This window comes from Balaenoptera borealis (assembly GCF_965194805.1).
Source record: "Balaenoptera borealis genome assembly, chromosome: 5".
NCBI lineage: Eukaryota > Metazoa > Chordata > Mammalia > Artiodactyla > Balaenopteridae > Balaenoptera > Balaenoptera borealis.
Window position 1 is genome coordinate 135,962,687 of NC_138862.1, and position 27,079 is coordinate 135,989,765.

At 48.8% G+C, this 27,079-nt stretch overlaps 1 protein-coding gene across 7 annotated transcripts in view; it reads right to left on the bottom strand.

The window, feature by feature from the left end:
- COLQ (collagen like tail subunit of asymmetric acetylcholinesterase) overlaps positions 1–27,079 on the bottom strand; it is an 81,732-nt gene that overhangs the window by 33,464 nt on the left and 21,189 nt on the right. For 3 of the 7 annotated variants that reach the window (XR_014244830.1, XM_082392767.1, XM_082392766.1), the window contains exons 2-3: positions 4,824–4,936; positions 3,605–3,706 (exon numbers count right to left, since the gene is read on the bottom strand). Coding sequence is in view for 6 of the 7 variants with exons in the window: in XM_082392767.1 (XP_082248893.1) it covers positions 3,605–3,706; positions 4,824–4,936 (215 nt within the window). In the remaining variant the exon portion in view is untranslated. Of the gene's footprint in view, positions 1–3,604; positions 3,707–4,823; positions 4,937–17,765; positions 22,025–27,079 lie in introns of those variants that run through there. The other 4 variants (XM_082392770.1, XM_082392769.1, XM_082392765.1 and 1 more) reach the window with 3 other exon arrangements.

Below are 27,079 nucleotides of genomic sequence, written 5' to 3' on the forward strand. Positions count from 1 at the left end.
TTCTGAAACCAAGCGGGGCCTGTGGCGGTCCCAGGCACAGAGGCCTTTTTTTGTCCCCCCCTTTTTTTTTAACATCTTCATTGGAGTATAAACGCTTTACAATGGTGTGTTAGTTTCTGCTCTATAACAAAGTGAATCAGCTATACATATACCTACATCCCCATACCCCCTTCCTCTTGCGTCTCCCTCCCACCCTCCCTATCCCACCCTTCTAGGTGGTTACAAAGCACCGAGCTGATCTCCCTGTGCTATGCGGCTGCTTCTCACTAGCTATCTATTTTACATCTGGTAGTGTATATATGTCCATGCCACTCTCTCACTTCGTCCCAGCTTACCCTTCCCCCTCCCCGTGTCCTCAAGTCCATTCTCTACATCTGCGTCTTTATTCCTGTCCTGCCCCTAGGTTCTTCAGAACCACTTTTTTTTTTTTTTTTTTTTAGCTTCCATATATGTGTTAGCATACTGTATTTGTTTTTCTCTTTCTGACTTACTTCACTCTGTATAACAGTCTCTAGGTCCATCCCCTTCACTACAAATAACTCAATTTCATTCCTTTTTATGGCTGAGGAATATTCCATTGTATATATGTGCCACATCTTCTTTATCCATTCAGCTGTCGATGGACACTTAGGTTGCTTCCCTGTCCTGGCTATTGTAAATAGAGCTGCAATGAACATTGTGGTACATGACTCTTTTTGAATTATGGTTTTCTCAGGGTATATGCCCAGTAGTGGGATTGCTAGGTCTTATGGTAGTTCTATTTTTAGTTTTTTAAGGAACCTCCATACTGTTCTCCATAGTGGCTGTATCAATTTACATTCCCACCAACTGTGCAAGAGGCTTCCCTTTTCTCCACACCCTCTCCAGCATTTATTGTTTGTAGATTTTTTGACGATGGCCAGTCTGATGGGTGTGAGGTGATGCCTCATTGTAGTTCTGATTTACATTTCTCTAATGATTAGTGATGTTGAGCATCCTTTCATGTGTTTGCTGGCAATCTGTATATCTTCTTTGCAGAAATGTCTGTTTAGGTCGTCTGCCCATTTTTGGATTGGGTTGTTTGTTCTTTGACATTGAGCTGCATGAGCTGCTTGTAAATTTTGGAGATTAATCCTTTGCCAGTTGCTTTGTTTGCAAATATTTTCTCCCATTCTGAGGGTTGTCTTTTCGTCTTGTTTATGGTTTCCTTTGCTGTGCAAAAGCTTTTAAGTTTCATTAGGTCCCATTTGTTTATTTTTGTTTTTATTTCCCTTCCTCTAGGAGGGGGGTCAAAAAGGATCTTGCTGTGATTATGTCATAGTGTGTTCTGCCTATGTTTTCCTCTAAGAGTTTTATAGTGTCTGGCCTTACTGTCCCCTGTTTCTTGTAAGCAAGACTCCAGCCTCTGTGACCTTCCCTGAGTTCCAAAGGGTGGATTCGAACAAAGGAGGAACAGCCAAGAGACCACCTGAGGCAAGATTAAAGGGACCAGAGAAGCTCATCAAGATAAGGAGATGAGGTTAAAGGAGTGCAGGCCCTGCTCACACCCTAATCTTGTCAGAGACCCCACCCTTGAACCACTGTTATAAAACCCTTCATCCAATCCTCTGGGGTTGTGACACACAGTTTTTTTTTTGTTGTTGTTGTTTTAATTAATTCATTTATTTATTTTTGGCTGTGCTGGGTCTTCGTGTGCGAGGGCTTTCTCCAGTTGCGGCAAGCGGGGGCCACTCTTCATCGCAGTGCGCAGGCCTCTCACTATCGCAGCCTCTCTTGTTGCGGAGCACAGGCTCCAGACGCGCAGGCTCAGTAGTTGTGGCTCACGGGCCCAGTTGCTCCGCGGCATGTGGGATCTTCCCAGACCAGGGCTCGAACTCGTGTCCCCTGCATTGGCAGGCAGATTCTCAACCACTGCGCCACCAGGGAAGCCCAGGACACACAGTTTTGAGGGCATTAGCCCGCTGTGGCCCCCTTTGCCTGGCAAAGTAATAAAGCTGTCCTCTTCTACTTCACTCAAAACTCTGTCTCCGAGATTTGATTCGGCACCAGTGCAGGGAGGCTGAGCTTTCAGCATCGTTTCTCATGTGCTATCACATGCTGTCAGTATGGACTTCAAGGCTGGCAAGATAGGAATCCCCCCAGAGCTGACCCTCGGGTGCCCACCATGCCTTTATGCGGACTCCCCAGCCCCTCTGTGGCAGCTCCGGTCCACCTGTTTTCCTCATTGCATTCGACAAACATTGATGGGGAAGCTCTACACCCCAGGCACTGGTGTGGGCTGGGCACACAGCATGAGCCAGGTGGACAACGTCCCTGCTCGCAAGACCAGGGGTCAGTTCTGTAAGAAGCCAGATAGGAAATACCTTAGGCTTTGGCTCTGAGAGAGCAATTCTGTCACAACTACTCAACTCTACCCGTTAGTGCAAAAGCAGCCAGAGACGATAATATTTAATTACAAAAACAAGCCAGATTGGACCCTTGGCCATAGTTTGCCAACCCCAGCCATAGAGCTTACATTTTATGGAGGGGAGACCAAAGAGCCTAGGAACAAAAAATAAGAAAACCATAACAACGTGAGAAAACTATGCAGCGAAAGAAAATAGGTCATTGGGTGGAGAGTGATGGGGAGGGTGCTGCAGGCGGAGTGGTCGAGGAGACGTGTCTGAGGAGGCGGCGGGCACACTGAGCGCTGAGGGACAAAGGAGCTGGCCATGGTGAAAATCAGAAGGCAGAGCGTTCCACACAGTCGGAGCCACAAGCCTCAAGGCCCTAAGGCTGGAACAAGCTTCGGGTGCTTGAGGACTCAAGAGGTGCACTGTGGCTGCATTGGGTGGGCAGTGGTGGTCGTTTGAGCTGATGCGGGAGTTACGGGCCCCCGTGTGTGGGGCTTTGCCCCCAGGGTGAGGAGGTTTGTCTTAGTCTTCTTCCCATGATGGAAAGCCACAGGAGGGGTACCCCAGGAAGGGCGACATAATTCCTCCTTCCCGTCCCCATGGCAGGCCCAGACTTCAGGCTGAGGGATGTTCCTCCTCGATGGATCCCCTCTCCCGGGCCGGCCAGAGGGGCCAGGAGTCTGTGAGGCAGGGTCTCTGGAGGGTACTCTTTGTCTGCCTAGAAAATCCTTTCTCTGGCATTTTGCCTGTTCCTCACTCTTACTTGAGCTTTGGTGGGGAGAGGTGAGCTACTTGGTGCCAGTATCTGGGGGCCAAACTGAGCCCAGGGTAACAAGTTCTCTGTTACCTCCATTTTTCTGGCCTGAATGCAGGTACCTCTGGGTCCACTGGGGGGAGGGGTCAACGGTCACATTGTCATCCAGTGTTTGATGATAACTATGATAGTAACCACACCCATTATCACCACTTCGGGGGGTGACCAAGCAACCAAGCAGCTCACTTGGTCACCCCCCAAATCCAGTACTGCAAGGGAAGTTATTATCCCCATTGTGTGGAGGAGGACGTCAAGGCTGGGAGGCAGAATCCCCCAGAGATGAACTAGTGTTCTGTCCATGTGGTTCCTCCAGGGCAGGAAGACAACCCCATGTCACCTGAAAAGGGGCAGCTCTGCCCAGAGGGCATCCCTGCTCTGAACAGAGGACAGCGGGGTAGGGCCTGGGGGATGCACCGACCTGGGGCCCCGGAGGCCTGGGGGAGCTGAGCGACCCTTGCACGCATGGGGGCCGTGTGGTCTCCAGTTCCAGGACGAGATTCTTCATGTCTGGGGAGAGAAGCTTCAAGGCAAAGCGACACAGGTTACAGGTCAGACTTGGGGGACAGAGAAGGGTCACCTCCTGGACACAGACCTGTTCTATAGCCCAGGCCCTGAGGCTGGCGGTTCCCTGACACCCCAGCGGGCGTCTCAAGAAGGCGACCTCTGGGTCCCCAGTTTCCATTCTCTCATCTGCTCTGAGATGAATCTGGTCTGAATGGATTACAGAGAGATAATGACTTCTCGGATGGAGTTAGGAAGTTCACTCAGGGGCCTTTTATCTAATGTCCAGGACAGCCCCGTCCAAGAGAAATAAACTGTGAGCCACCAATGCGAGACACCTATATAGTTCAAAATTTCCTGGTAGCCACATAAAAAAGGTAAAAGGAAACAAGTGAAATTAATTTTAATAAGTATTTTATCTTACCCAATATATCCCAAGTATTATTACTTCAGTGTATATTCAATGTAAAAAAATTACTGAGATATTTTACATTCTTATAAAATGCATCCAATGTGTATTTTACACTCAGCACATCTCAACTGGAGCTGGTCACATAGGGCCAGTGGTTACTGTACTGGAGGGTACAGGTCTAAGAGGTTCTGGAAAGATCTGAGCATCTCAAATCCCTGAAACGCCCTGGCCAGTTGTCTTCTAGGTCAGCTTCTCCGATCCTGTTCTTTCCTCACCTTTTCCCCTCTCCCCACTTCCGTTCCCTCTCACAGGACTGTGTCCTGTGTCACCTCATGGATATGGTGTAAGTTCAGTTTGGGCTGTGGAAGGGAATTTCACAAGCACTTGGGGAGAAGAAAGACAGAGGGGAAAATGCCATGTCCGAGCCACTGATAGGAGCCCAGAAAGTTATAAATTCACCTCAATGTTTTTGAGAGGACGGGACACTTTGCCAAGTCCAATTCCCTACTGAGAAGCATTTCCCTCCATCACTTGTTTAAGGCGGTGGGAGAACAGACACGTACCAGAAACAGCTCAATGTCCAATCTGGGCTCCACCTGCCACGTGAGGGCAGAGAGCTAGATCCCTCCGGACTGACTCCCACTGAGCAGTGGGGGAGGAGGTGGGATGTGTGGTGGCCCTGGGACCTGCATTTCTGCTCTCTCACGAGCCCAAAGCTACTCACCGGACTTCGGGCCCCTCTAAAGAACGGCGGTGGGAAGAGAGGGGGTGGCGGGGGGGTCAGCAGGCAGCACGCTCTGTGGCCGCCACGCTTCTTCTGATCCAGGCCGGGAAGGGCTGTTTGGAGAAAACAGTGCTCATTAGCGTGGGGTCAGCGCTAGGGCCTCTGGGTGTCCACCACCCCCGGGAAGACTACGTCTCATTTCCGAGTCTCATTTCCAGCCTGTTGGGTGTGAGCGCACCTCCTGCCTGTACCTGGCCTAGCCCTCCCCTGCCTTCACTGGATAAATGAACAGATGGTGCGGCCACTGTGACCATCACGAGGTCCAGGGCTCCTTCTCCAGACACTGACTGGTCACTCTGTAGATGGGACAAGGAAGGCCAGGTTCAAACTTACTCATAAGGTGCCCCCAACAGTTGGGGAGAAGGCAGTGTCTGTTAATACCCTTGATACTGTGCCCAGAAGGAGCTGTTCTGAGGGGGGAGGCAGCGGGGCTGGGGGCAGCACTGATCAGACCCAGAGCCAGGATTTCAAACATAGATTTGACTCCAGACTCTACACAGACATTCGAGGTCACCCATGCTCATTGGAGAGCTAAGGTTTAATGTCTCCAGACACAGGTGTGAGGAGATGAAGAGAGGGCCCTGGATACGTACAGCTTCCTTGTCACATGCCCGTGTTCAATGTTAGTACATGTTCAGTGTTGAAGTGTACCTGGCAGAAAGGACACGGATCCTAAGTGTACAGCCCACTGGATTCCTGCAAAGTGGACACACCCTAGAAGCCAGCACCTGGGTGGAGACACAGAATTCCTGGCCTCTAGAAGCCCCTTCAGCTCCTGTCCAGTCTCTGCACTGCTCCTTGGCTGCTAGCCCTGGGGAGTCCTTGTGCCTGTATTTGAACTTTATATGAACGTGAATTCTTGTGTCCTTCTTTCGCTCTGCATAGTGTCTGTGAGGGGCTTCCTGGTCATTGCCTGTCGTTGTTATGCTGCTGGATAGGGTCCCTATTCAGGACCCGGCCACAACCTATTTGTCCATCCTGCTGCTGCTGCACACGGGGTTGACACCACTACACACCCACCAGAGTGCCTGAACTGAAAAGGACAGAAAATAACAAACGTCAGGTAGGATGTGGAGCAACCAGAACGCTCATCCATTGGCTGGTGGGGGTGAAAATTGCTTCAACCTCTTTGGAAAACTCTAGGCATTGTCTACTGAAGCTGAATATAGGCACATACAATAGCTCAACAGCTCACTCCTAGGTGTTTACCGATGGAGAAGTGAGTGCATGTTCACCCAACACACGTACTAGAACATTCATAGCAGTGAGATCCATAATCACCCAAAGCTGTAATTTTCCAGCTCCCAGTTTTGGTCTCGTGATGGCACCTCCATCTCCACCCTTTCTCCAGACTTCTGATCTCACAGAACATGGGTGGGTTTCCCCCCACCCCCTGCACTCCTCTTGCCCTGAACCCAGTTTTCAGTCTTGTCTCCCAGGGGACAGTGCTCGCCTTCTCTTTCCACCCTGTGATCCAGGACTTGCCTCACACATCACGCAACCAAAAGGTGCTCCCCAGAAGGCACCCGGTGTGGGGCGGCTTGTGTCAGCTCCAGTGCCCTGGGAATCACTGCCCCGAGCCCACCCACACCCTCACACCCAGCAGAGGAGCATCCACTGGCAGGGCCAATGGTCCTCAGCACCCTCAGACGCAAGGCCCCCATTGGTAAGGAATATTTTTAAAGACCCCTTTGTTATCCTAAAATGAAATTCATAAATAATACAACATACCTATACAGTTAAAAAATCAATATAATGCTCTGAATATAATATAAAAGAGAACTCTCAGAAAAGTGATTTATGATATAAAAATGCATATTTTGACTATAAGTGGTCAGGCACTAGCACATCAGGAAACACGATGATGTAGTTAGATGCTTGCACCTGTATGTGAAACCGCAGTGAATGTAACAGCTATGAACACAAGGTGCAGTAGAGGTAACACAAATGCTTCAAGTGATGTGCCCGCTGTGCGATGTGATTTTCTCAAATGATGAAAAACACTGGGTAAAATCCCAACCAAACAAAGCACAGTCATTACTCAGCAGTTGTAGTCTCAGAAAACTCAGTTTCATACTAGAACCGTTCAACAAATTTGATGTCAAAGAGAATTAGTTTCTAGGATGAGATAATTATAAAGGGTATGTATCTTCCATGTGACATTTCAGAGTCATGGGGGACATGGAACCACTCTTCATGTATGATTCTGTCCTACTCTTTGCAGGAAACCTCTCACCTCAGCCACTGTGACAACTGAAAATGAAAATTTCCAACGTGGCCCCAAGAAACACTCTCTGACATAAATTGTAGCAATGTTTTCTTAGGTCAGTCTCCCAAGGCAATAGAAATAAAAGCAAAAATAAACAAACGGGACTTAATCAAACTAATAAGCTTTTGCACAGCAGAGGAAACCATAAACAAAACAAAAAGACAACCTACAGAATGGGAGAAAATATTTGCAAATGATGCAACCAGCTAGGGATTAATTTCCAAAATACACAAACAATTCATACAGCTCAACAACAAAAAAACAAACAACCCAATCAAAAAATGGGCAGAAGACCTAAATAGATATTTCTCCAAAGAAGACATCCAGATGGCCAATAGGCACATGAGAAGATGCTTAACATCACTACTTATTAGAGAAATGCAAATCAAAACTACAGTGAGGCACCATTTCACACCAGTCAGAATGACCATCATCAAAAAGTCTACAAATAACAAATGCTGGAGAGGGTGTGGAGAAAAGAGAACCCTCCTCCACTGTTGGTGGGAATGTAAATGGGTACAGCCACTATGGAGAACAGTATGGAGTTTCCTTAAAAAGCTAAAAATAGAGCTACCGTGTGATCTAGCAATCCCATTCCTGGGTATATACCTAGATAAAACTCCAATTCAAAAAGATACATGCAACCCTACGTTCATTGCAGCACAATTTACAATAGCCAAGACATGGAAGCAACGTAAATGTCCACTGATGGATGGATAAAGAAGATGTGGTGCATATATACAATGGAATACTACTCGGCCATAAAAGAGAATGAAATAATGTCATTTGCAGCAACATGGATGGTCATAGAGATTATCATACTAAGTGAAGTAAGTCAGAGTAAGATAAATATATCACTTATATGTGGAATCTAAAAAAATGATACAAGTGAACTTATTTACAAAACAGAAACAGACTCACAGACATAGAAAACAAATTTATGGTTACCAAAGGGGAAAGATGGGGGAGGGATAAATTAGGAGTCTGGGATTAGCAGATACAAACTACTATATATAAAGTGGATAAGCAACAAGGTCCTTCTGTATAGCACAGGAAACTATATTCAATATCCTGTAATAAACCATAATAGAAAAGAATCTGATATATATATATATACACACATACATATATATATATATGAATCACTTTGCTGTATACCAAAAACTAGCACAACTTTGTAATTCAATAAAATACTTCAATAAAAATTAAAAAATAGGGCTTCCCTGGTGGCGCAGTGGTTGAGAATCTGTCTGCCAATGCAGGGGACACGGGTTCGAGCCCTGGTCTGGGAAGATCCCACACGCCGCAGAGCAGCTAGGCCCGTGAGCCACTACTACTGAGCCTGCGCGTCTGGAGCCTGTGCTCCGCAACAAGAGAGGCCGCGATAGTGAGAGGCCCGCGCACCGCGACCAAGAGTGGCCCCCGCTCACCGCAACTAGAGAAAGCCCTCGCACAGAAACGAAGACCCAACACAGACAAAAATAAATAAATAAAATAAAGAATTAAAAACAAAAAAAATAAAATAAAAAATAAAAAAGTAACAAACAAACAAACAAAATAAAACAAAATGGCCCCATTAGAAACTGTTGGCTTATCCCATGTTTGGAGACTGGCTTGGTCATGAACAGTCCACAGAACCTGGTTCCCAACAAAAGCAGCATCTGTCCCAGGCCAGGTAAGTTAACAAGGAACTGAGGGAATTCAGAGAAGCAAGGAAGAGGTGATGACCAGCTGGGAGGGACATGGGAGCCTTTCTGGAGAAGGTGGCATTCCTGCTAGTTCTGGAAGATTGGGGAAGATTCAGACAGGAAGTCTTCCAGACCCAGGAACTGTCTATGGCAGTCAGGGGCACTGGAGCTAGGCCTTGAAGGACTGGATGGGGCAGGGGTGATGGAGGAGGAAGGCTCCACACGGGGAGGGAGGAACAGCAGGTAGAGACAACGGGGAGGGAGGAACAGCAGGTAGAGACAACGTCTATTCAGGCCACTTTGACTGCCAGAAGCAGACGTTCATTCACACCGGCTCAGGTGGGAGAAAAGGGAGGTTTATCGTAAAGCTGACAAATGTTAGGAAGAGCAGGAACTGAAACTCCTGGCAATCCTCTTCCCCTCCCCCCTCCTCTCTCTTCCCCTGTCCTTCCCCTCCTTCCCCTCTCTCCTCTCCCCCTTCCCACCTCCTCTCTCTCCCTCTCTCCCCTCCCTCCTCTCCCCCTCCCCCTCCTTTCCCCCTCTCCTCTCTTATGCTTCCTTCTGTGCATCTGTTCACCCTGTCTGTTTTTTATTTCCTCTTTGATTTCTGCAGTGATCCATTGGTTGTTCAGCAGCATATTGTTTAGCCTCCACATGTTTGTGTTTTTTAGTTTTTTTCTTGTAGTTGATTTCTAATCTCATAGTGTTGTGGTCAGAAAAGATGCTTGATACGATTTCAATTTTCTTAAATTTACCAAGGCTTCCTTTGTGGCCCAGCATGTGATCAATTCTGGAGAATGTTTCATGTGCACTTGAGAAGAATGTGTATTCTGCGGCTTTTGGGTAGAGGGCTCAATAAATATCAATCAAGTCCAGCTGGTCTAATGTGTCATTTAAGGCCTATGTTTCCTTATTGATCTTCTGCCTGGATGATCTGTCCATTGATGCAAGTGGGGTGTTAAAGTCCCCCACTATTATTGTGTTACTATTGATTTCTCATTTTATGGCTGTTAGCATTTGCCTTATATATTGGGGTGCTCCTGTGTTGGATGCATATATATTTAGAATTGTTATATCTTCTTCTTGGATTGATCCATTGATCATTATGCAGTGTCCTTCTTTGTCTCTCGTAACTGTCTTTATTTTAAAGTCTATTTTGTCTGATATGAGTATTGCTATTCTAGCTTTCTTTTGGCTTCCATTTGTATGGAATACCTTTTTCCATCCCCTCACTTTCTGTCTGTATGTGTCCCTAGATCTGAAGTGGGTCTCTTGTAGACAGCATATATACAGGTCTTGTTTTTGTATCCATTCACCTAGCCTATCTATGTCTTTTGGTTGGAGCATATAATCCATTTACATTTAAGGTAATTATCAATATGTATGTTCCTATTGCCATTTTCTTGGATTTGTTTTTGCAGGTCCTTTTCCTTCCCTTCCTCTTTTGTTCTCTTCTCTTGTGATTTGAGACTAACTTTAGTGTTGTGTTTGGATTCCTTTTTCCTTTTTGTGTGCGTATCTATTGTAGATTTTTGGTTTGCAGTTACCATGAGGTTTTGATATAGCAGTCTGTATATAAACAAGATTGTTTTAAGTTGCTGGTCTTTTAATTTCAAATGCATTTCCAGTATCCTGCACTTGTACTCTCCCTTCTCACGATTGTTGGTTTTGATAGCATATTTGTGCACAGATGATTTCCTGTTTTTACTTTATTTTTGCCTTTACTGGTGAGCTTTTCCATTTGTAATTTTTCTTGTTTCTAGTCATGGCCTTTTCTTTTCCGCTTAGAGAAGTTCATTTGGTGCAAAGCTGATTTGGTGGTGGTGAATTCTCTTAGCTTTTGCTTGTCTGTAAATCTTTTGATTTCTCCGTCGAATCTGAATGAGAGCCTTGCTGAGGAGAGAATTCTTGGTTGTAGGTCCTAGCCTTTCATCACTTTAAATATATCGTGCCCCTCCCTTCTGGCCTGCAGAGCTTCTGCTGAGAAATGAGCTGATAACCTTATGGGAGTTCCCTTGTATGTTATTTGTTGCTTTTCCCTTATTGCTTTTAATATTTTTTCTTGGTCTTTAATTTTTGTCAGTTTGACTACTATGTGTCTTGGCATGTTCCTCCTTGGGTTTATCCTGCCTGGGACTCTCTGTGCTTCCTGGACTTGGGTGACTGTTTCCTGTCCCATGTTAGGGAAGTTTTCAGCTATTACTCTTCAAATATTTTCTCAGGTCTTTTCTCTCTCTCTTCTCCTTCTGGGACCCCTATAATGCAAATGTTGGTGCATTTAATGTTGTCCCAGAGGTCTCGTAGACTGTCTTCATTTCTTTTCATTCTTCTTCCCTTTATTCTGTTCTGTGGCAGTGAATTCCACCATTCTGTCTTGCAGCTCACTTATCCGTTCTTCTGCCTCAGTTACTCTGCTACTGATTCCTCTTAGTGTGTTTTTCATTTCAGTTATTGTATTGTTCATCTCTGTTTGTTTGTTCTTTAGTTCTCCTAGGTCTTTGTTAAACATTTCTTGCATCTTCTCAATCTGTGCCTCCGTTCTTTTTCTGAGATCTTGGATCATCTTCACTATCGTTACTCTGAATTCTTGTTCTGGCAGATTGCCTATCTCCACTTACTTATTTGTTCTTCTGGGGTTTTATCTTCTTCCTTCATCTGGGACATATTCCTCTGCTGTTTCATTATGTCTGACTTTTTGTGATTGTGGTTTCTGCTCTGCAGGCTCACGGATTGTAGTTCTTCTTGCTTCTGCTGTCTGCCCGCTGGTGGACGAGGCTATCCAAGAGGCTTGTGCAGGCTTCCTGATGCGAGGGGCTGGTTCCTGCCCACTGGTGGGTGGAGCTGGGTCTTGTCCCTCTGGTGGGCAGGGTTGTGCTCAGGAAGACTTTAAGCTGCCTGTCTGTTGATGGGTGGGGCTGTGTTCTCACCCTGTTGGTTGTCTGGCCTGAGGCATCCCAGCACTGGGGCCTATAGGCTGTTGGGTGGGGCTAGGTCTTGGGGAGGAAATGGCAGCCTCCAGGAGGGTTCATGCCAATGAGTACATGCCAGAACTGCTACTTCCAGTGTCTTTGTCCCCACAGTGAGCCACAGCTGCCCCCTGCCTCCACAGGAGACCCTCCAATACTAGCAGGTAGGTCTGTCTCAGTCTCTTATGAGGTCACTGCTTTTTCCCCTGGGTCCCGGTGCCCATGTGACTTTGTGTGCACCCTCCAAGAGTGGAGTTTCCGTTTCCCCCAGTCCTGTGGAAGTCCTGCAATCAAATCCCATTGGCCTTCAAAGCCAGATTCTCTGGGGGCTCCTCCTCCCATTGCCAGACCCCCAGGCTGGGAAGCCGGACGTGGGGCTCAGGACTTTCACTCCTGTGGGAGAACTGCTGTGGTATAATTGTTTTCCAATTTGTGGGTCGCCCACCCAGCGGGTATGGGATTTGATTTTATTGCAATTGCGCCCCTCCTACCATCTTGTTGTGGCTTCTTCTTTGTCTTTGGATGTAGGGTATCTTTTTTGGTAGGTTCCAGCGGTTTTTTTGTCAATGGTTGTTCAGTTATGATTTCGGTGTTTTTGTAAGAAGGGGTGAGCTCACGTCCTTCTACTCTGCCATCTTGCTGGCCGTAACTAAGAAGCCCTCAGGCAGATGGCTTCTGGCCGGGCTGTACCTGGAATTCAATGACATCAGCAGGAATCGTCTCTCCTGACCTCTTGTCTCTGCTTACTGGTGTCATCCTCACTCAGGTGGCTCTGCCTTTATTTTATGAGAGCAAGATGGGCACTAACTGCCACAGGCTGACCCACCCAGTCTTTTTTTGCATCTTTACTCCCCCCATCACTGCACAATGGCTGATCCAGTCTCACCTCCAATCTTTTACCTCCAGCATCTATTTTGCCTGGAACATCCCTTTGTGGCTCTTGTTTCAAATATCCATGACGGGGACTCTGATGGCCCTACACATTTTTTCCAGCCAAGTGACAGGTCACTGGGGTCACTGGGGTGTCTGTGCAGACCCGCCCGGGACCAGGCCCAATCTTCAGCAGAATCTCAGTGTGTTGCCAGCTCCACTGAGGCTATGGGAGAAGGTTCTCGGGAAGGGGGCAAGGGCAGGCAGACCCTCTAAATTAGTTAAATAGAGCACAGAAGCAAGAAGTTTTAAGGTGTAGGTCTAATGGGAGAGGAGGTTCTGCAAAGAAAAGCGTAGGTGAGGAAGGCTGGAAAGTTAGTTTGGGGCTTGATTGTGCAGTTTTGGATCCCCCACCAAAGGGTTTGGGCTTTATTCAAAATGTAGTAGGGGGGTTTCCCTTGTGGCGCAGTGGTTAAGAATCCACCTGCCAATGCAGGGGACACAGGTTCAAGCCCTGGTCTGGGAAGATCCCACATGCCGTGGAGCAACTAAGCCCGTGCACCACAACTACTGAGCCTGTGCGCCACAACTACTGAGCCTGCTCTCTAGAGCCCGCGAGCCACAACTGCTGAGACTGCATGCCACACCTACTGAAGCCCGCACGCCTAGAGCCTGTGCTCCGCAACAAGAGAAGCACCGCAATGAGAAGCCCGCGCACCGCAACGAAGAGTAGTCCCCGCTCGCCGCAACTAGAGAAAGCCCACGCACAGCAACAAAGACCAATGCAACCAAAAATAAATAGATAGATAAGAGGGTTAACATAAATTAAAAAAAAAAAATGTAGTAGGGAGCCACAGAAGATGCTGAGTGAAGGAGTAATAGGATCAACACGGTGCTGGGAAAGACGGTGTAGGGGCAAGGTGGGCAAGGAGAGCTCAGAGAACGGCAGGCAGCGAGCAGGCTGCAGGTCGGGTGTGGAGATATCCTGTCAGGGCCTGCGCTGGCATGCAAGCAGTGAGGGCCGGAAGGAAGGGGCCACACAAACATCCTGGGGAGAAAGAAACTGGGGGGTCAGTGCACTGCAGGGGTGAAAGAGGAGGAAGGATCAGGGTGATTTTGATGTTGCAGGGCGCCTGGGGCAACAGTGGTCAGAGTCTAAGATGGAATAGTCAGAGAAGGCACTGGTTTGTGAGGAAAGCTTCCAGCTTTAGTGTGAGACATTTGTTCATCTGTGCTTGTGCTTTGCCAGGCACTGGACTAGGCCTTGTGGGGGCAGAGCGGTGCCTAAATGTGCCCCTGCCTGTAGGCAGCTGCCGCGCCCTCTGCTCAGGGCCCACTCTGCCCTCCCGCACCCAGCCCCGTCCTGGAGACGCTTACTCTACAGCAAGAACTGTCAGGTTCACCCTCCACCAATAAGCTTTCCTCGATTCCCAGGCCAAGACGGAGGGATCCTGCTATGCTTTCTCCGGGTTTACCCCATGTTAGCTCTTATCCGTGGGGTGTTTCCTTGTGCTCTCTGTGAGGATGGGCGTCAGTTTTGATCCATAGGGTCTAGCACAGCACCTGGCATACACTGGATATTCCGAATATGTTTGCTGAATTAATTTTTAAAATTTACTACATGCCACACACCATTTAAATGCTTCACACATATAAATTCACCTACTCCTCAGAGCAACCCTGAGAGTTAAGTACTATTATTACCATGATCATCATCCCCATTTTACAGATCCAGTAGCTGAGGCAAAGAGGTGAAGCAACTTGCCCAAGGCCATACAACTAGTAAGCAACAGAGCCAGGATTTGAACTCTGGTTCCAGTGTCCTTCCTGTTGATCTGGACACTATGACTGCATGTGTGTGGAAATAAAGATCGGGAGCTAAGAAGAAGGCCAGGGGTTCCTGGAACAACCACCTGAGATAGAAAGTGCCTCATCGCCATGAGGGAGGATGCGCACTAGGGGACCCGTCGGCATCTTGGTAAGAGGCGATGAGAAAGGATTTATTCTAGGAGTTGGGCTTTCGCTACGTGATGCTGGGGGGAGCTTATGGGGAAGCCAAGTCTGGCCTCGCTCTGGACTGGCTGCTGTCAGGACATGAGGGTTAGTCTATGACTGCATCTTTTTTTTAAAAAATAAATAAATTTATTTATTTATTTGTTTGTTTGGCTATGTTGGGTCTTCGTTGCTGCGCCTGGGTTTTCTCTAGTTGCGGCGAGCTGGGGCTACTCTTCGTTGCGGTGCGCGGGCTTCTCATTGCGGTGGCTTCTCTTGTTGCGGAGCACAGGTTCTAGGCGTGCGGGCTTCAGTAGGTGTGGCACGCAGGCTCAGCAGTTGTGGCTCGTGGGCTCTAGAGCGCAGGCTCAGTAATTGTGGCTCACGGGCCTAGTCGCTCCACGGCATGTGGGATCTTCCCGGACCAGGGCTCGAACCCGTGTCCCCTGCATTGGCAGGCAGATTCTTAACCACTGGACCACCAGGGAAGTCCTGTGGCTACATCTTAATTCTCATCCAGAAGAAGAGGAGACAGGAGCTGTGGGCATAAAGCAGCAGCACAGTTTCCCACGTGAGCAAGGACAGAGGGCCTGCTGGCTGGGGCATAGTCTTGTTGTGTCCGTGTCTGGCATGGTGACAGAGTAGCCTTGCTTTTATCTTGATCCATCACGGTCACAGAGTGGCCCTGTCGGCTGTCGTTCTGTGAGGTTGTCTGTGTCCAACAAGAGGAGCCGCGGCCGAGCCGGAGGGCAGGCAGCCGGGTCGCCGTGCTGTTACAAGACTTGACGTCAGCAGCAATGGCACTCCTCTCCCCGTTTCTCCAGGTTTCTCTCCTAGAGTGTAAGCTGCTGCGGCTGGCCCGGGGCAGGCGGGCAGCTCTCCAGAGCCCTTCCCCGGCCCCAGCTGCAGCCTCTCCTTCGCCTCGGTTGGGCCTCAGCGAGGGCTGAGCTGTGGTTCTCCTCACGGCCTCTCCCAGCTGGGGGCACCTGGGGGGCGGCAGGTCCGCGTGCCGAAGGCGCACTGCTTATCGCTCCTGTTTCCAGACCATATAGGGCCCCAGTGCTTCCTGCAGTCCTCACCCTCTGCAGCCTCCACTGATGAAAGACACTGGCTCCTTAGAGCCGTCCCTCCTTCACTCCCTCCTGGAGGCTGGAGCTCCCTTAGGGAAGACACACTATCAGTTGCTTCCCCTGCTGAGGCTACTGCATTGTCCACCCCTCCCCCTCCCTCTGTCCCCTCCCCCTCCCCCCACTTCATTTTCAGCAGGTGAGGACCATCTATTTCTGCCTGCCCCCAGCTCCCTGGAGAGGTTTGTTTTTAGCACCGTCTAGTTTATTTCCAGCTCATTCCAGCTCAGAATATTTCCATCAGGTGGACGTGTTTGGGAACAGCTTCCCCCCTCGCCTCTTCCTCCCAATCACTAAAACAGGCCTTCACATGTCTATTTTGGTGTCATCTGAGTGGCCTGTGGGTCTCCCCAGACTAGGCTGCCTCCGTGGAATCGTGTCTGAGCCCGGGTCCAGCCTGGAAAGCCCCAGAGGCTCTGTTGTAATGGAAACAATCCTGTGTGTGTGTGTGTGTGTGTGTGTGTGTGTGTGTGTGTATACACGGCTCCTGCAGAAACCTGGGTGCCCCACGTGGCTCAGCCCCAGGCAGCTGCCTTGGAAATGCCAGCCCCCATGGAATTTCGGGACTGCCTGCCCTGACTTACAGACACCAAAGCCATCTTGTGCGTGGCCGCTGCAGTGCCACATCACAGGTAGAAACAATGCTGAGGGTAATGCAGGCTTTCGGCAAACATTTGGGTTTTCTTATTTTTGCTGTTGTTGATGCTGTTTCTGCCCTTTGGACAAACTACGCACTTGAGTCTGGTGCATATCCTTGGAAAGTGATTCACTCCGACCTGCTCTTGGAAACATAGGCACTTGGATCAAAGTGAGTCCAGGTGCAAGTGACCATGGGACCCGGCGCGACTCCCTTCTTCAACCTGAGGCTCCCCATCTGCACCACAAGGAATTTGGCCCAAACCACCTCCAAAGTCCTTTTTTTACACATATGACCCCAGGATCACCACTGTGTCCCTCTGGGTCTCTCACTCACCAGACCAGCCCATCAGTAGGGCACTAGAGACAGCCTTTTCTGTTTCTGCCCCCTTTTTTTGCATCAAGCAGCAACCCCTCAAATCAAGCAAATGTGTCATTAGAAGGCAGCAAAGGAAAGACGTGACACATACATCCTGCCTTTGCAGGTTGGGAAAATTACAGGTGCAGCCACGCACTAACTGCTCCACAGCTGCTAGGGCTCGTTACTTCCGCCCCCTCCGCTCTGGGCCTCCCCTGCCTGTTGGAACTTGCGCTCGCAAGAGCCCGAGGAGAGGAGAGGTGAGGGCACACGCTCGTGGCATCACTAAGGGTTCTGACCGTGAGTCAGATGGCTCAGCTACAGCCAAGTTCTCACCCTGACCAGCAGCAGTTCGCCTGGTTTTCCCCGATTCACAGATTCCAGAGAAGGCTGCACCTTACAACTTTCCTCACACCAGCCCCACTCATACCACATACACCTTGAGAAAAATATTCTGATCCTAGAGCTTGAAGGTATTTGAACTCCTCTGAAAGACCCTGTTAGGAGTTTGCTGTCTTGCGATTTGACTGAGCTGCGATTTGACTGAGCAGGCCTTGGGGGGCAGGTGAGGACACAGCCTACAGAGAAGACATTTGCCCCTGGGATGACAGTGAGCTGCATGACCCAGCCTGGGGCTGCCAGCCAGCCTGGAGGAAGATGGAGAGTGTCTTGGCCACCCGGTGCCAGGGTGGCCCCGGACCACAGAACACCATACTACTTCAAAGCCAAGGGAGCAGCAGCTGCCAGCCTGCCACTCAAGGTCACACACACACAAACACACACACACACACACACACGTGCGCCAAGATCCCCATCAATTCCAATGTCAAACCCCTTTACGTTGCAATTCCAACACCGGCGGAGGAGTTTAAAATTTAAAGGCTGCTGAAACCTCCAGAACAAGTTTGCTTTCCAAGAGTCTTTTTTCCAAAACAACACACACACACACACACACACACACACTCACACAACTCACCCAAGCAGCAAGCTGAGTAACAGAGCAGTCCTGAAATGGTGAGCAGATGAGTGAGGCTGAGGGATGGGCCCGTCATCATGGGCAAGGCCCCGGCGGACTGGCCGGGGGACACCCGCTGGAGGCTGGCTGAGATTTGTCACGCCCCCAGCGCTCCCAGCGCCTGGCCTGTTGGGCATTTGGGGTGGGAGTCGGCCAATCCCTGCTTTGGTGTCGCTTCTGCCCCAGATGCCAGGGGTCCGGAGGCCAGTCCTGAGCTCCTGGGAGCAGGAACGGGAGGCAGAGCTCTGGTCTCTCAGGAGGATGCACTGGGGGTGGCTTGGGAGAGGAAGAGTTCCCCAGGGAGAGCCCAGGGGAGGAGGTGGGGCTGGAGCCCAGGATATTGATGCCCCTGCAGCAGAGGGGAAACGGAGGGTAACCCGTTAAACAGGCTGCTTTGCACTCTGGCAAGCCTCACAGGGCCATCCTCACTGTCACCCCAGCCGCGGTGGGAGTGGGGTTGGGGGGAGTCTGCCCGCCTCAGCTCCAGGGAAGGTCTGTTGCTTCACCACATCTACGCCAGTGCTGGCAACAAAGCTAAACTTAATTTTTTAAATATGTATTTATATATATATTTCCAAAGGGCCCATGAGGCAAACTTTTTTAGATGAAGCTTCCCTGTAAAATGATTAAGTGACATATACCAGATACACGTGGAAATCTGTCTGACACTTTATAGGCACCCAATGCACAAGCATGCGCACAAACATACAGAATATTCTAGATCATAAAAGCAGTAAGCACTGCTGTTTTAACCAGCTTAGTAAGGACCATGAGCTATAGCAGGAGTTGGCAAACTTTTTCTGGAAAGGGCCGGATCGTGTTTTAGGCTCTACGGGCCTCATGGCCTCTGCTGCAACGCAACTCTGCCATGGTGCATGAAAGCAGCATAAATACAGGTAGGAATGCGTGTGGCCATGTTGCAATGAAACTTTATTTACAAAAATAGGAGGCAAGCTGGATTTCGTCCCCAGGCTGTAGTTTGCCAACCACTGAGCTACAACCTTCAAAAGAAAGCATACTTCTTGTATTCATTCATTCATCTGCTGTTTCATTCATTCAGAAATACACAGTGAGTGAGTGCCAAATGCCTGCAAGACACAATGACTAGACATAGTCCCTGCCCTCGGAACGTCTCAGTCAGTGTTGTGGAAAGAGTACAGGCCCTAGAGTCGGGCAAACTTGGGCTGCAGCCCTGCTTTTGCCACTTACTGGCTATCTGAACTTGAGGAAGTTACTCACTTTCTCAGAGTCTCGGCTTATTTACCTGTCGAGTGGGTATGGCGAAACTCATCTAGCTCATTCGTTGTAAGGATTAGAGCAAGGCTTTTGGAGTTCCTAGCACAGAATAGGGGCTCCTTTATCAACATTTTCATAGATAACTTGTACGAGGTGGAAAAATAAAAGCGGCTAACATGGGGCTGGGGTGTCTGGAGGGATTTACAAGAAGAAATGATGGGTACCAGTTGGGGCAGGGGATACAAGTGAGAAATCAGGGAAAGCTTCCTGGAGGAGGTGGCATCTGAGCTATGCTTTGAAAGTAGAGAAGATCTTCTGGGGAACTTCCCTGGTGGTCCAGTGGGTAAGACTCCACACTTCCAGTGCAGAGGGCCCGGGTTCGAGCCCTGCTTGGGGAACTAGATACCGCATGCATGCCACAACTAAATGCTGCAACTAAGAGTGCACATGCCTCAACTAAGAAGTCCGCATGCTGTGGCTAAAAGATCCCGCATGCCACAACTAAGACCCAGTGCAGCCTAAATAAATAAATAAATAAATAAATAAATAAATAAATATTAAAAAGTATATATATCTGCTGGTACCATGATGGGAGGAATGAGGGAGGAGAGGGTTAGGCTCTGTTCCTTCTCTGGAGCATTTCCCTCTGTTCGCAGAAACATCAGGGAAGACAGCACAGAGGGCACGGAGTCCTGAAACCCAGCCCAGGGCAGAAAGGTCTTCCGCGTCACATTTACCCAGATCCCCCGGTGCCAGGGCCTGTTCCTGCAGCTCATCAATTTTTCAAGCCTCATTTCAAAAACCCTTAGAGATGGAAGTTTTGCCATTTTAAGCACCTGAAGCATTTATTTTTTTACCAATCCACATCAAACTTCTCCTCGAAAGGCTTACACAAGTGAACCACTCAGCTATAACTTTGTTTCATGATTCTCAGAACGAAGGTGGCTGACTAGAGGATCACTGAGGTCCTGTCCAGCCCTGCAGGTGTCCGCGTCTCTACTCCCAACCTAATGTCTCAGGCTCACCAATGTCTCTTTCTGTCTCCCTCCTTCTGTGACTCTCCTTCTTGCCTCGATCCCATTGTCTCTCTGTGTCGCTGTCTCTAACTTGGTCTCATTCTCTGTCTCCGTCTCTCCAGGCACTAGCAGTTGAATTTCCTTAAGTCAAATGCCTGGAGGTGTGCTCACTGCCTAATGGCCCCTCAGCCAAGCGTGCCAGCTTGAGATCAGGAGTCCTGGCCTCCAGTCCTGTGTGGCCAGTAACTTGCGGTGTGACCTTGGAGAACTCACATCCGTGCTGGGTGTTGGTTTTCCCAAATGTAAATGGGAGCGTTGGACCAGATGCGCTCTAAGCCCATTCCAGCCCCGGTTTCTCCCAGGGGAGGTGGCTCCTAAGACTCTCCTCTCCTCTCCCCTGGAGAGCAGTCCTTGCCCTCGATGCAGCCTCTTGTTGGCCCAAGCACCAGCTCACCCAGCAGAGCTGCCTGCAAAATCTAATTCATAGTAAAAGTTTCCGGGGCCTTCCTGCAGCTGTCAGCAGGTGTCATATTCACAGTATTTTGTCTTAATTGCAGCTCTGGGATTCATCACCCAGGCCAGAAGACCCTTCTGGAATACTGCCTCCCAGACACCAGGCCAGCACCCCTGTCCCCACTGCTGCCACATGCAGACCTGTTTCCTGCTGAGCCCCCCAAAGTGGAGTCTGCTTTGCATCTTCCCCTGGCCGTGTCTCCCACCCCTGCTGCCCAGAGAGGCTGTGTGGCCTGGCTAACTCGGCACCCTTCCCAAGGACTCAGACTCCCCAGAAGTAGGCTGGAGGACCTGGGGTCTGTCTTCTCACTGCCAGACACGCTCTCCTTGACCAAACTTTGGTCAGGCTCTGAACCAGGCCCCCACCTTGGGCTTCCTTGCTGAGTCCAGTTTTAGCAAGAAGCCTGCTAAGTCAGTTTAGAGAGAATCGCCACCCTTGATATCTGTTCACCCTTGATATCTGATCAAATTCCTCACCTCCCCCATCCCTGATATCTTATCGCCTGGCCTGCCTTCAGCGAGAATCCTGTTAAGTGGCTTTAGCAAGATCCCCCTACCCTTGAGGTCTCTTGGTAATTTTCCATCTACCAACCCCTCAACCTGCTCCTTGACTACAAATCCCCACTTGTTCCTGTTCAATTCAGAATTGAGCCCAATCTCTCTCCCCTCTTGAGAGAGTCTTGCCACCCACGGCAATAGTCTCCATCAAGGTCGCCCTTACTCTTTCAACAAGCATCAGAATCATTTTTTCTTTGACACAGATCCAATGTTTTGCCCACAGCAGAGCCCTGTAACAGATCCCACTTCAGCCACAAACACTTATTGAACACGTACTATGTTTCAAGCCCTTGCTATGCCACCAGGATGGAGAGACAAAAACGCCCACGGTCTAGCCTCTGGAGGGCAAAGAGTTTTCACATCATCTGCTAACGCCAACGATTGGTGCAGATTTCCTGGAACACTGTGTTAAGAAGGACTCTGAGGAAAGAGGGTCACGACTTATTGGTATTGCCTCCCAGAGATGAGAGGAAGGAGTGGCATCTGCGCTGCTTACTTGCTGGGCCTTGTTTAGCAAAATCCATGAAACAATGACAACACCGGACTCAGCACATCCCACGCATTATTGCACTGAATCCTCAGAGTACGATTACCCTCCGTCTATAGAGGAGAACTCTGTACATTTCAGATTGGTCCAGGCCACACGGCTAGGACTGGGGTCAGAGTTCAACAGGACTCTCGTGCAGCCCTGGGAGAAGGTGACCTCCTGGTGGCCGCTTCCCCAGCCCCGGGGATGGCTCCTGGTCAGACCGCCCTCCCCGCTCCTGCGGCTTTCCCTGCTCTTGTGGGCCAGGCGGCTCCCCTCCGACCTGACCCTTCCCTGGCGGCTGGCTCTCTCTACTCTTAACCCCCAGCCGCTGACTTTACATCCCAGGACCTCCTCAGAGTTGGGGCTGTGAGGAGAAGGCTGGAACTCCCCCAGAATGTGTGCTCCCCGCCACCCCACAGGCCAGAGCTATCCCTGAGAAGCGGTGGTGCTACCCAGCTCCCCCGCAGTGAGGGTAGCTGGGGCGTGTGGTTACATGACTCTTCCCACCGATGGTTCTGCCTGGATGCAGAAGACACCAGCCCTGGGCGATGCTGGAGCCAGGACGGAAAGGGCCTGCATCTCTGGATGCCAGTGAGGAGGCCGGCCACCCCCCAACCAGGGCCGCTGGACTCGGGCGAGCAGAAAATGAATTTTGACTAGACGAAGTCACTGACATGTTGGCGTTTGTTTGTCACAGCAGGTGGCATTACCCCAACCGGGGGTGAAGCGCCAGCCACAGGAACATTCGTGAGCATTCGGTACCCTTCCCTGGTCCCCACAGCCACTGCACACAATGATATCAGTATCATCAGCCTCGTCTCCAGACGATGGTCAAGATCTAAGGATACGCCTGAGGTCACACACAGCCGGTAGGTAGTTGGCCAGATGTCTTGAATTGAAGACATCAGCTGAATCCAGATGTCTGACCCTGGAGACTTCTGGAGGTGACCAGCACAAAGCGGTGACCTTGCCCCACACCCTCACCAGCTGGCGAGAATGAGCAGGGAACCTCAGAAAAACGCAGGTGTGTCCCAGCCAGCTGGGCTTGGAGGCGTTTCCAACACCCAGTCCCATGTCTTTCTAACCAAACCTCATGATCACTCATCTTCGGGTCCTAGTTTCCTGTTTGGTAAATGCAATCCGACCTCCCTGACTATCCTGGCCGCAGAGAGGGTTCAGTCATGTGTACATTTACTTTCTCTGTTGAATAGTTTACTCTTCAAGGTGGGCAAGGGATCTGCAACTCATTTTGAAATTCATCGAATAAAATAAGGTGGATAAACAGACAGAGGATAGAGTAAATATAGCAAAATGATAACGACTGCAGAATCTATGTGCTGGGTGTATTTGTTTGCTAGGGCTGACATAGCAAAGTACCTGGGCAGCTGAAATAACAGAAATACACTTTTCCTAGTTTGGGAAGTTAGACGTCCAAGACAAAGGTGTCAGAAGGTTCGGTTTCTTCCAAGGCTTCTCTCCTTGGCTTGCAGATGGCTACCTTCTCCCTGTGTCCTCACATGGCCTTTGCTCTTTTCAAGCATCCCCGGTGTCTCTTTGTGTGTCCAGATCTCCTCTTCTTATAAGGACACCAGTCAGATTAGACCAGAGCCACCCCTATGGCCTCACTTAACCTTAGTCACCTCTCTAAAGGCCTATCTCCAAATACAGTCACATGCTGAGGTAATGGGGGTTGGGACTCCAATATATGCATTTTGGGGGAGGGGGGAGATGCAAGGCAGCCCATAACAGTAGGCATACCAGTGTTCCCTGGACAATTCTTTCCACTTTTTTTTGAATGTTTGGGATTTTCCCTAATGAAAAAGAATAAACTTTAAAAAATTTAAGTAGGCAACAGAGAACCAGAAGTTACCTCCACAGGGTTAGGATTGGGGGTGGGCCATCCAACACCCTTGCTAGCAAATATCTGGGCACTCTGGAGCTGCACACAGAACCAGGACACCAGTGTCACCTGGAGGAGCCTGTAGCCATTAATCAGGAGACCTTGAGCAAGTAACCAAATCCTCAGGAAAGACATGAGGTGGACATCCCCTTCTGCACCCCACCCCCCCGATAAGGCTGCCCAAGCCACAAGGATGAAGGAAAGTCACCTCACACTGGCCATTAATTTGTAGTAAGTCATGTATCAGAAGTGACTCCTCTGTGCATAGATCTAAGGAGACAAACCCATCTCTCCTTCCTCCCACAAGAGAATTTTTTGGATGTTATCTAAACGAAGGCATCTGCTTTTCTGAGTTCAAGTTCTAATTTGACCAAATGGCATGTGGTAAATGGAGAGGAAGAAGGAGGCAATGTTATTAGGAGCTGAGGGAACATCAAGAAACCTCCTCAGGGCTGGATGTGCCTTGGCTCTGAATTTGATTATGGCGGCCAGGATAAATCAGCGAGTCCTATTAACTCTTCTGCTTTGGCTTGATGGGGGAGGCCAAGTTTCTAGAGTTATTCGGGAGATCTGGCCACAGGTCAGAGATGAAACCCTGCAGCTGCATTGAGCCCAAAGGGTGGGCTGTTTCCAACATGTGCTGACAACTGGGGCTGAGTGGAAAGACCCTGTATTTCCACCAGATATGTTCCCACGCCTTCATTTATCCATGGTGACATTTTAGCTCTACGGACACTTGTGATTCAAAACCATGTGGCTCACTTAGCCCTTTCCCTAGAGCCTCCATCCCTGCCCCACTACCTCCAGTAATTGTTATCCGAGGGTCCACAGCAGGTGGGGAAGAGGGAAGCAGGGTCCCTGTGTGCCCGTGGCTGCCCACTGGCACAGTGAACACTTCTACCCATTGGTCTCATGAGTCACTGAAATCCCTGGATTCCAGAAAGTGGGGGACCTTGGGTTGACCCCCTTGAACTCAATTGAGCAATAGAGCTTACTGACTGAACAAGTTGGCAAAAGGAACCTTATAAACACTGCTATAATTATGTGATTCTACCATTCTGGAAATTCTCTGAGATCTCAATTCCCTTTGCTAATTTGGGTCTAACAGATTTTTCAAGACAGAAAAATCCCCTCCTGTGCTCCAGATGAGAGGCTGTGTTTTGTATGTCTATATAGGATTTTGTCTAATTGTTTAGAAAATATAATATATTCATGTGATTCAAAATTCAAAAAGTATAAATGCGTATACTTGAAAACTCTCTTACCCTGTCCCAGTTCCAATTATTTATTATCAATTAGTCTCCTGTGTATTCTTCCATGAATATTTTCTGCATACAGAAGCAAATAAGTAGGTATAATATTTCCCTCTCTTGCTCAAATGGTTACCTGTAATATATTACTATACCTGTGATACTTCACAGTATTTCTAAGAGTATTCTGTATTACTGCATAAAATGCATACACATTCCCTCCTATGGCTATGTAATATTCTTTCATTTGGAAGAACCATAATTTGTTCACCCTGCCCTGTACTAATGTGCATTTGGGTGATTTGCAAACATTTGCTGATATAAACAATGATACACCAAAAATTTATATGGAATTATAACAGACCCAGAATTGCTAGAGCAATCCTGAGGAAAAAAAACAAAGCAGGAGGCATAACTCTCCCAGACTTCAGACAATACTACAAAGCTACAGTAATCAAAACAGTGTGGTATTGATACAAAAACAGGCATAACGATCAACATAACAGAATAGAGAGCCCAGAAGTAAACCCACACACCTACAGTCAATTAATCTTCAACAAAGGAGGCAAGAATATAAAATGGGAAAAAGACAGTCTCTTCAACAAGCGGTGCTGGGAAAGTTGGACAGCTGCATGTAAATCAATGAAGTTAGAACACACCCTCACACCCTACAAAAATAAATTCAAAATGGCTTAAAGACTTAAACATAATACATGACAGCATAAAACTCCTAGAAGAGGACATAAACAAAACATTCTCTGACATAAATTGTGCCAATGTTTTCTTAGGTCAGTCTCCCAAGGCAATAGAAATAAAAACAAAACTAAACAAATAGGACCTAATCAAACTTACAAGCTTTTGCACAGCAAAGGAAGCCATAAAAAAAAAAAAAGAAAAGACAACCTATGGAATGGGAGAAAATATTTGCAAATGATGCTACAGACAAGTGCTTAATCCCCAAAATACACAAACAGCTGATACAACTCAAAAACAACAACAACGACAAAACAAACAACCCAATCGAAAAATGGGCAGAAGACCTTAATACACATATCTCCAAAGAAGACATACAGATGGCCAACAAGCACGTGAAAAGCTGCTCAACATCACTAATTATTAGAGAAATGCAAATCAAAACTAAAATGAGGTACCACCACACACCAGTCAGAATAGCCATCATTTAAAAGTCTACAGGAAAGGATTAACCAAGATGGCGGAGTAGAGGACGTGCTCTCACTCCCTCTTGTGAGAGCACCAGAATCACAACTGGCTGCTGGACAATCATTGACAGGAAGACACTGGACTTCATCAAGGAGGATACCCCACGTCCAAGGACAGAGGAGAAGCCACAGTGAGATGGTAGGAGGGGTGCAATCAGAGTAAAATCAAATCCCATAACTGCTGGGTGGGTGACTCACAGACTGGCGAGCACTTATACCACAGAAGTCCACCCTCTGGAGTGAAGGTTCTGAGCCCCACGTCAGGCTTCCCAACCTGGGGGTCTGGCAACGGGAGGAGGAATTCATAGAGAATCAGACTTTGAAGCCTAGTGGGAATTGATTGCAGGACTTCGACAGGACTGGGGGAAACAGAGACCCCACTCTTGGAGGGCGCACACAAAATAGTGTGTGCATTGGGACCCAGGGGAAGGAGCAGTGACCCTGGGGGATACTGAACCAGATGTACCTGCTGGTGTTGGGGGATCTCCTGCAGAGGCGGGGGCTGGCTCTGTTTCACCGTGGGGACAAGGACACTGGCAGCGGAGGTTCTGGGAAGTACTCCTTGGCGTGAGCCCTCGCAGAGTCTGCCATTAGCCCCACCAAAGAGCCCAGGTAGGCTCCAGGGTTGGGTTGCCTCAGGCAAAACAACCAACAGGGAGGGAACCCAGCCCCACCCATCAACAGTCAAGTGGATTAAAGTTTTATGGAGCTCTGACCACCACAGCAACAGTCAGCTCTACCCACCACCAGAGCCTCCCATCAAGCCTCTTAGATAGCCTCAACCACCAGAGCGCAGACAGCAGAAGCAAGAAAAACTACAGTCCTGCAGCCTTTGGAAGAAAAACCACATTTACAGAAAGATAGACAAGATGAAAAGGCAGAGGGCTATATACAAGATGAAGGAACAAGAAAAAACCCCAGAAAAACAACTAAGTGAAGTGGAGATAGGCAAGCCTCCAGAAAAAGAATTCAGAATAATGATAGTGAAGATGACCCAGGACCTCGGAATAAGAATGGAGGCAAAGATTGAGAAGATGCAAGAAATGATTAACA